The sequence below is a fragment of the Cebus imitator genome, unplaced genomic scaffold (assembly GCF_001604975.1).
Source record: "Cebus imitator isolate Cc_AM_T3 unplaced genomic scaffold, Cebus_imitator-1.0 Scaffold83, whole genome shotgun sequence".
Classification (NCBI taxonomy): Eukaryota; Metazoa; Chordata; class Mammalia; order Primates; family Cebidae; genus Cebus; species Cebus imitator.
The window spans coordinates 5,498,851-5,509,425 of record NW_016107398.1 but is presented as its reverse complement, the minus strand read 5'-3'; the positions used below and the strand labels follow the sequence as shown (position 1 = coordinate 5,509,425).

At 42.2% G+C, this 10,575-nt stretch overlaps 1 protein-coding gene across 2 annotated transcripts in view; it reads left to right on the top strand.

The window, feature by feature from the left end:
* ESR2 (estrogen receptor 2) overlaps positions 1–10,575 on the top strand; it is a 69,516-nt gene that overhangs the window by 32,239 nt on the left and 26,702 nt on the right. For both annotated transcript variants that reach the window (XM_037740448.1, XM_017533973.2), the window contains exons 6-7: positions 1,412–1,711; positions 5,349–5,487. In XM_037740448.1, the coding sequence (XP_037596376.1) occupies positions 1,412–1,711; positions 5,349–5,487 (439 nt within the window). The remainder of the gene's footprint in view (positions 1–1,411; positions 1,712–5,348; positions 5,488–10,575) is intronic.

Below are 10,575 nucleotides of genomic sequence, written 5' to 3'. Positions count from 1 at the left end.
AATGCAAACGATTAAAAAAAAAAAAAAAAAAAAAAAGTAAATACAAAGAATAAGCATATAAATCAAATTTGCTAGTAATTTAAACATACAAAGTAAAGCAAGATGATTTAGTCATTTGTTAGATTAGCAAACATTAAAAATGATTTTTAATGCCCAATGGGTTCTGAGAAAATAGTCAAACTATTGAGCACTGGGCAACATAGACCCTATCTCTACAAAAATATTTTAAAATTAGCTGGGCATGGTGGCATGTTCCTGGAGTGCCAGCTACTCAGGAGGCTGAGGCAGCAGGGTTGCTTGAGCCCAGGAAATGGAGGCTACAGTGAGCTATGATTGCACCACTATACTCCAGCTTGGGCAACAGAGTGAGACTCTTTCTCAAAAATACAATTAAAGTAAAATAGTGTATATACTACAATCTAATTTTGTGTATAAAGGCCAGGTGCAGTGACTCATGCCTGTAATCCCAGCACTTTCGGAGACTGAGATGGGCAGATCACCTGAGGTCAGGGATTTGAGACCATCCTGGCCAACATGGTAAAACCCCGTCTCTACTTAAGTAAATACAAGAATTAGCTGGGCGTGGTGGCGTGTGCCTGTAGTCCCAGCTACTTGGGAGGCCGAGGCAGCAGAATTGCTTGAATCTGGGAAGCAGGGGTTGCAGTGAGCCGAGGTTGCGCCACTGCACTCTAGCCTGGCGCCTGGTGACAGAGCGAGACTCCATCTCAAAAAAAAAAAAAAAAAAAAGAAAGCCAACTGTGGTGGTAGGTACCTGTAATCCCAGCTACTCAGGAGGCTGAGGCTGGAGAATTGCTTAAACCTGGAGACTGAGGTTGCAGTGAGCCAAGATCGCAGCACTGAACTGCTGGCTGGGTGACACAGTGAGACTCCGGCTCATAAATAAATAAATAAATAATTTTGTGTATAAAACATGGAAAAACATAAAAGCATTAAAAAGACTGAAAGAGTTTATACCAAAATTTATTCTCTTCTATATTCTCCAGATTTTTTTCACTTAGTGATTTGAAATATACTTGTTTTGTGTAAGTATAAAAAAGAAATATAAACATATGCACACATGCATATAAACATTTTAAGTATGTGTTATAATAAAAGTATATTATTTGATACCTTTGGAAATATTCCCATTTTCCTACCTGAAGAAAATTCCTAATTTCATGGTTTGGAAACAGATATATGACTGCTCTTTATAGAGAAATGGAGTTAGCATCTATAGATGACCTGGAAATGGAAACCTAAAAAGTTGCTGAAAAGTTATGTTGTTGGTTTTGCTAGTACAGTCAAGACCATAGAATCTTTGATATGTGCCCCACGGGCTGAAGAGTCAGGCTTCTTTTACTTGACTGTGGTTTTACCCTGGCAATTCGAATGACTCTGCTTTCCTCTTCAGGCTCCCGGAGAGAGAGATGTGGGTACCGCCTTGTGCGGAGACAGGGAAATGCTGAGGAGCAGCTGCGTTGCGCCGGCAAGGCCAAGAGAAGTGGCGGTCACGTGCCCCGAGTGCGGGAGCTGCTGCTGAGCGCCCTGAGCCCGGAGCAACTGGTGCTGACCCTCCTGGAGGCCGAGCCGCCCCATGTGCTGATCAGTCGCCCCAGCGTGCCCTTCACCGAGGCCTCCATGATGATGTCCCTGACCAAGCTGGCCGACGAGGAGTTGGTACACATGATCAGCTGGGCCAAGAAGATTCCAGGTAGGGCTTTCTGGGTGTTAGTTTTCCATGTACTTGTAGAAAGGCCTGCTGCTAATATTTAAGGGGCAAGAGTACAAAGTAGAGGTCCACGAGCTGTGCCTAGGTATTTAACAGTTCCACAGGTGGATTTATAACTTTCGAGTGCAATATGTTCTTTCCTCCCATCTTGGCATACCTACCTTCAACAAGGCCATGTTCCGGTTTAGAATTCTGAGACTCCTCTGAGTTCTGTACCAGACATAGTAGTGCAGAAAGAGCTGTACATTACTCAGCCATTTCTATTCTTGACTCCCTTCTTTTCCCATGGACAGATGCATCCCATACTACCTTGCACAAACCCCATCCTATGTGTCCATATCTGCTACAGACACCTGTTGGCCACCTTTCATGCCTAGAGGTAGTCTGGGAGGATGGACCCAGGGAACCCACCCAGGCTCTGGAATCATTGGGGTCATTTGGGCAAGAAATCCTAGGGTCCTGGAACCTGGAACAGGGTTAAAATGATGGGCTCAGCTAGGTGTGGTGGCTCACGCCTGTAATCCCAGCACTTTGAGAGACCGAGGAGGACGGAATACAGGGTCAGCTGTTGACCAGTCTGACCAACATGGCAAAACCCTGTCTCTACTAAAAATACAAAAATTAGCCAGGCATGGTGGCAGGTGCCTGTTACTTGGGAGGCTGAGGCAGGAGAGTCGATTGAACCCAGGAGGCGGAGGTTGTAGTGAGCCGAGATCATGACAGAACAAGACTCTGTCTAAAAAAAATAATAAATAAATAAATAAATAAAAAAGCTGGGCTCCACATTGACCCGTCCTTTGGCTGTGAACTCCTCACCTTGAAAGGAGGGGCATGTTTGGGTAGGATGGGGTAGGGTGCAGTATGACTGGTTTGGAAGTGAAAGGTTTGTCAGATGTTAAATAGAATTTTGTAAATGATTATTCCAATAGAGAATATTATGTACATAAGTATGTATGGACAAATAGAGTAAATCAATGGTTGAAGTTACACGAATCCTGAATGCACCCATAAACTTGGAATGCCATTGAGTTAAAAATGAGCTTAGTGACTCATGAGTTATCATTTGGAACCTGCATTTTCCATCCTCTAAAATGATCACTTCTCCCAAACCCATTTGTAATATATACCTGAAGAGCTGTATGATGCTAAGATTACCAGCTAATTATCATTTGACTTGGTGTTTCTGTGGAGGAGTGAATGTAGGATTCTAACATAGAATGGCAGTACCCTGTGAAAGCTTCCCCATGCCCTTCTTTACAGTCCTTGATGAAGTCTCTTACAAGTTCTGAGCCACTGGGGGCATTCCCATGGCCTGGAATGCAGCAAGTGTACTGGGAAAATGTAAAGATGAGGAGGGGTGAGAAGCTGGGGGAAGAGCAGTTCCCGGTAAAGAGCCCGGGGAACTGAGGCCTGCAGTGACAGTATCATTTGGGGACTTTTGTTGGCCTGGGCGCATTTCTCCTGAGCTTCCTGAGGACTTTTTGGTTTCTAGTTGTATTTTGTTTTGTCTAGCATTTTCACCTTTGCCAGAATTACTTTATTTTCACTGCTTTTTCCCAGAGGAGACAGTACTGATGCACTTTCCTCTAGTTTTTGCTTTAAATGTATTTCAAACACAGTTTGCAGGACCACACATGGAGAGCAGTAGTGAAATTAGTTATTGCTGAAAGCTATGCCCCTTCTTTGTGCCATAAGAAATCTGAAGTTTTCAGCTGCATTATTCCTTATTAAACCTGGGGTATTGAAAAATTTTCAGGAAACATAGGCATAGTCTGAAGGTGTGATTTTCCCCCCGCTCCTAGCTGGCATAGTCATTGTCCAAACAAACAAAAAAATTATCATCTAGCCTTAATCTTGTTGAATATCTACAAGATTAAGAACTGTGATCTCTCTTGGGTAGGCTTATTGTCTACCACTGTGGGTGAGATTGGGAAGGTGTATACACATTAGGAAACTAAGTTGAGCATAGCATGTGGATTTAGAAAGTATTTATCCATCTTTACATTCATAACACCATGAAATTCTCCCTTATGCAAATTGGCATTATAATTGTTCCAAGACTTGAACCACATGTGTTCTCTCTGCCATAGTGTCCTCATCTGTAAAATAAGGATAAGAGATCCTGCCTATAGGACATTCTCAGAGATAGGCATTATTACCCCTATTTTCCTATAAGAAAAACAAAGACTTAATGGGAGATTAAGTGACTATCTAGAAAGAGGTTGAGCTGGGGTTCAAACCAGAGTCCATTTCATGCCAATGCTCTGTCTTTTGTTACCATATTTATATTACATGGCCCTCTCCTTTTATCATGGCTTGTGGAGGAAGCCCTGGTGTTCTCTGCTTTTTTTTAAAAGTGCTCCCCTCCCCAGAGGTTACCTGTTTTCAATCAGTATTGTGACCAACGTATGTTATTAGGTTGTCAGGAGCTGCTTTGTTATATTTGCTCTTTATTATTATTTTTTTTTGAGACAGAGTCTTGCACTCTTGCCCAGGTTGTAATGCAGTGGCGCCATCTCGGCTCACTGCAATCTCTGCCTCCTGGGTTCAAGCAGTTTTCCTGCCTCAGCCTCCCAAGTAGCTGGGATTACAGGCATGCACCACCACACCTAGCTAATTTTTTTGTATTTTCAGTAGAGACGAGGTTTCACTATGTTGGCCAGGATGGTCTTGATCTCCTCACCTCATGATCCTCCTGCCTCGGCCTCCCAAAGTGCTGGGATTACAGGAGTGAGCCACTGTGCCTGGCCATATTTGCTCTTTATTTATTTATTTTTTTGAGACAGGCTCTCACCCTGTTGCCCAGGCTGGAGTGTGGTGGTGTAATCTTGGCTCACTGCAGTCTTGACCTCCCGGGCTCAAGCCATCCTCCCACTTCGGCCTTCAGAGTTTCTGGGACTACAGGCACCTGCCACTGTGACCAGCTAATTTTTTGTAGAGGTGAGGTTTCTCCATGTTGGCCAGGCTGGTTTCCAAATCCTGGGTACAGGCAATCTAACTACCTTGGCCCCCCAAAGTGCTGGGATTACAGGTGTGCCTCACTGTGCCTGGGCTATATTTGCTGTTTAGGATAGAATCACCCAGAAACAGTGCTTCTACCGAGAAGAAGGATCCTAACACTGGATGTGAAATTTTAAGCAATCAGAGAAATCCTTGCTGTTGAGTCCTTGGCTTTCTGTGCAGGCTGGCACTGCTGTCTGCGTGTCTCTACTTGCAACCTCCACCTACAGCATTCCTGGATCCCTTCTGATCCCAGTCAAGGACTGGGTCAGGTCAGACAGGCAGCTCCTCTGACTGGCAGCCAAACATTAACCTTCTCAGTAGCGCAGAGGAATTATTAGGACACAGCTAACAATGATTGGTTCTGAGCCCAGGTCATAGTGCTTGACAAACTCTAAATGAAGTATGTCTCTAGAAGGGGTCCAAGACTGGAAACTGGTTGCACAGCTTAACTTAAAAGTTTTCTTCCTTTAATGAGCAGTTAATCACATCTATAAAATATCGATTCCCTAATGGTTTGTGTTTTCTTAGTGTTTTAACACTTGCCATTCTATCTCTACAGACACAGGGAGCTGAGGGGGAGGGGTTGGAGTGTCTCACTACCTCTTGCTTTCCCCAGGCTTTGTGGAGCTCAGCCTGTTGGACCAAGTGCGGCTCTTGGAGAGCTGCTGGTTGGAGGTGTTAATGGTGGGGCTGATGTGGCGCTCAATTGACCACCCTGGCAAGCTCATCTTTGCTCCAAATCTCATTCTGGACAGGTGAGAAAAAATGTATTATGTTTCTTCTCCAACTTGTTTGAGTAAGGTGCCTAGTGAATGGGAATAAAGTCCTAGGTGCTGCAATTAAAATCTCGCACCTGCAGGGCAATTAGAGGATGATAGTATCATCAGATCCTTCACTGGGTCAAGAACCAGAGAAGGAGAGAGAGGATCAAGGATTCAGGGTCCTGTGACTCATTTTTAATCTGTGGTGTGTTACAGGCCAGTGCCTTAATAGGGGACTGTATCCTGTAGGGATGTGGCTACTATGTGTATAAGTCGACATAGATTTTTCTGCATTAAAAATTCCATTTTCAGGTTACAACCTTAAGTTGTCCTTCTGTTTTTTGTACCTATAGTGACCAATTACATCTGGAGCTTTCTGGACAGGTGATAATAGTCGTAAAAATCTGCCAAGTTTATTTTCATATGCTTTAACTCATTATTTTTTTTTCTTTTTTTTTGAGACAGAGTCTTACTCTGTTCCCCAGGCTGGAGTGCAGTGGTTCAATCTTGGCTCACTGCAACCTCCACCTCCCGGCTTCAAGTGATTCTCCTGCCTCAGCCTCCCAAGTAACTGGGATCACAGGTGCCCACCACCACGCCAGGCTAATTTTTGTATTTTTAGTAGAGACAGGGTTGTCCCATGTTGGCCAGGCTGGTCTTGAACTCCTGACCTCGGGCGATCTGCCTGCCTCGGCCTCCCAAAATCCTGGGATTACAGGCGTGAGCAACTGTGCCCAGCCTGCTTTAACTCATTCTAATGCATGTACTATATAGCATTTTTGGCAATAGTGGTGAAAGGAAGAGTTACTAAAACCACATGAAACTTAACAGAAATTTGGGATGTGTTGCTATAACTTGGTTGCATTTGATTTTCTTTTAAAGACGACACAGAAAAGGAACCAATTTTTAATTGACTTAGGTGAACTGTTTATGGAGAGAAAGCTGGACTATATAAAAACACTCAAGTTTTTTTAGCGGGAAAAGTAGACTACCCTCTTGGTATAAATTTGAGCAGTTTGAAATCTTCATGGAAATTGATTTCCACACCTCTTTTATGGAAAAACTGCTAGTGTTGAGTGTTCAGCCACATCTGACTCTGCAGAGTGGGAGGATGGCTAGTGCCTACCCCAGCTCTTGCATTATTATCCTGTTACCACTTTAGATCATCAGAATACCCGGTGTTACACAGATGAAGAGTGATACCCCAAGGTATCAGTCCCCATTCTGCCTTTCGTCATGGTTGACAATGTTATTAAAAGAGCACTGTTCTGCATAAGGAAGGTGTTTTGATAGAGAACAGATCCTTAGGGAAAAGCTGGAGGACTGATGTGACTTCAACAGGAGCAAGCCCAGATGGTGAACCAGGCAGGGAGGCTCTGGAAGCCCAGAGCAGTGCAGGGCATAAGACCCTTCAGTAACAAACAAAATAGCTAACCTATTGGCTTGTATGTGCTTGGCAGCACCTTAAGCACTGACTTATGTTGACACGTTTAATCTTCACAATCTTCCTACACTCTTTGGGGGAATAAGTACCATTATTATCTCTGTCATTCAGGTAGTAGAAATGGGAGATTTAAAAACCTGCTCACGCCTGTAATCCTAGCACTTTGGGAGGCCTAGGTGGGTGGATCACCTGAGGTCAGGAGTTCAAGACCAGCCTGGCCATCATGGTGAAACCCCATCTTTTAAAAGTAAATAAAAAATTTAAAAACAACAACAACAGCAACAACAACAAAAACTGCTTAAGGGTAGGATAGTAGCTGGTGGAGCTGGACTTGGGGGGTTGCCAAATGGCAAACTGTCTATTCTGCCTGTTGTCATGGATAACAATGTTGACAAAGAGCACATCCTGCAGAACAGAAGTGTTTTGGTAGAGAACAGCCCTGTTCTACTCCTAGCACACTGCAGATATCCACTCCTCCCTCTGTCATCTCAGGGTACCATGTTGCAAGGCAGGCTGAAAAGCCAAGCACAGTAGCCAAGCCATTGCTCTCATTCATTCATTGTATTCCACTTGGTGTTTTAACTGAAGCCAAGTATACATATGTATAAAAAGATACACATAAAATTCTCCTAGAAGTTAGTCCTAGGAAGATGTTCCATCCCTTCATGAATCAATTAATTTACAGACATTGGGATTAAATTATCTTTTGTGTTGATTTCTAAATTGGTGACAAATTTAGTGTTTATTTTTGGTGACTATTTCATTCCTGGTTTTTAGTACAATTAACTCTCCCTTTTCTCTGCATGCGTTCTCTAATTCCTGTAAGTGTGTGTATACATTACTATCAGTGGACACAAATTCTGGAAAAATATTAGGCCTACCTTTTAGTTAACAGAAGAAAAGTTATTTTTCTTACAAATTATTTCTAATAGACTCACACTGCCTTTATAACTTATGTGAAAGTATTATGTTTTGTAACATATAAATCTAGTATATTTGATTGAGTATAGAAGAGGAATTCTTGGGAATCATAAATGCATTCACATTGAGCAGGAATTTTGTTTTTTTTTTGAATGACTACTGGTGTTTATTTTTTGTTGCAATCTCTAGTAGTTTTTGTTTGTTTTTGAGATGGAATCTTACTCTGTTGCCGAGGCTAGAGTGCAGTGGAGCAATTTCGGCTCACTGCAACTTTCACCTACCAGGCTCGAGCAATTCTTAGGCCTCAGCATCTTGAGTAGCAGGGATTACAGGCATGTGTCACTACGCCTGGCCAATTTCTGTATTTTTTTAGTAGAGACAGCGTTTTACCGTGTTGGCCATGCTGGTCTTAAGCTCCTGACTTCAAGTGATTCTCCCACCTCAGCCTCCCAAAGTGCTGGGGTTACAGGCGTGAGTACTGTACCCAGCCTACAATCTCTAGTGTTTTTAACACATTAACTTTGTGACGCCTGGAACTTGAAGTCTAAGCTAGTTCAGTTATTTAGTCATCTTTTATACATATAAATATACTTTTATGTAATAGGTATATTTCTGGAGGAGTTGCTCATTCAAAAAGTCAGGAGTCATGCTCCTTAAAGAAGTCCTATTAGGACTCTTTTTTGCAAAGTGAATAGATAATCTTCACACCGTTTGAAAATAACTGTCTTCTGCTGGATTGTCCTAGCAGGGTTTCTTCAGTGGTAATATGGCTGGATAAACAGTGATTACAACTAACAGCCCATTTGTGGATACTAAAACTATGACTTGTTTCCCTTTATTCTTGTTGAGGCCTCTGCAACAAGAAAATTTGTTGCTACTGAGGATGAGAGGAAATCTAGTTACCTCAGCTTATTTCTAAGCATTTAGTTCTTTTGCTAACCACTAAATTCTTCATAAATGCATGTGAAGATTATCTACTTGCTCAAAAAAATCACATAAGCAAAGACGTTTTATGTGTCCTTGGTATCAACAGGCAACTGACTAATGTTAAATTATTAAAAAGTCAGAGGAAGTATCTGAGCTTGGACCCCATCATGGACACTTGTAGACAGTTCCATGGAATTATATAACTGTCTTGAGTTTACATTCACATTAGTTATTTGTATGCTAAATTCCTTCAAGTTACCCATCGAATTTTCTGTTCCAAATTTTAATTTACCCTTTGCACATAAGTAATTTCACTTCAGTTCAATATTTATTAAGTCCTTTTTATGTTCTAAGCCTTAAGCACTCCCTGCCATTGCCATACACACAGAGTTATATCATAGTCTGTACGCAGGTGTGTGCTGCCAGCAGGTATATATGCAGGTATAAAATAGTGTACCCCAAAGGAAGGCCCACTCATTCAACATTTTCTTGTAGTAAATAATATTCTTTTTTAGACCAGGCACGGTGGCTCATGCCTGTAATCCCAGCACTTTGGGAGGCTGAGGCAGGTGAATCACTTGAAGTCAGGAGTTCAAGACCAGCCTGGCCAACATGGTGAAACCCTGTCTCTACTAAAAATGCAAAAATTAGCCATGCATGGTGGTGCGTGCCTGTAATCCCAGCTACATCTGGAGGCGGAGCTTGCAGTGAGCAGAGATCATGCCACTGCACTCCAATCTGGGCATTGGAGTGAGACTCTGTCTCAATCAATAAAATCAAGTAATAAAATTGATATGGTTTGGCTCTGTGTCCCCAGCAAATCTCATCTGGAATTGTAATCTCCATGGGTAAAGGGAGGGACCTGGTGGGAGTGTTGGATCACAGGGACAGTTTCCCCCATGCTGTTATGATAGTGAGTTCTCACAAGAGCTGATGCTTTAAAAGTGTTTGGCAGTTCCCCCCATCTCGCTTACTCACTTCATCTCCTGCCTCCATGTAAGATGTGCCTTGCTTTCCCTTTGCCTTCTGCCATGATTGTAAGTTTCCCGAGGACTCCCCAGCCATGTGGAACTGTGAACCAATTAAACCTTTCTTCTTCATAGATTATTCAGTCTCAGGTAGTACTTTTTAGCAGTGTAAAAATGGACTAATACAAAGATATTCCATGTCATTACTGATTTTACTTTTATTTAGTAGTTTATGGACAGATAGTGTCCAAAAATAAATTTTCTAAGTAGGTCAGTTTGATTAATACATTGTTTCAGTATTTTAACATTCAAATCATATGCCCTGTTTTTGTTTTTTGTTTTTGTTTAGAGATAGGCTGTCTGTGGCCTAGGCTGGAGTGCAATGGTGCCATCATAGCTCACTGCAGTCTCGACCTCCTGGCCTCAAGTCATCTTCTTGCCTCAGCCCCTTGAGTAGCTAGGACTATGGGTATATGCCACTGTGCCTGGTTATTGTTATTATAATTTTGTAGAGACAAGGTCTTGCTATGTTGCCCAGGCTGGTATTGAACTTTTGGCCTCAAGTGATTCTCCTACTTTGGCCTCACAAAGCACCAGGGTTACTGATGAGAGCCACTGTACCCAGCCAGCCCCGTCTTTAATTCAACTCTTTTAATCCTGTCCTAATTTCTTACTTATAATTCAGTTTCAATCTAAAATTATAAAATAAATGAAATATATGTCATTAATTTATTTTAGAGTCTTTTCTAAGTTTGTTCTGTATAACTCATCTAAAAGACCTTTATTGGGCTATTTATGATGTCTTCTTCTTTTTTTTTTTTT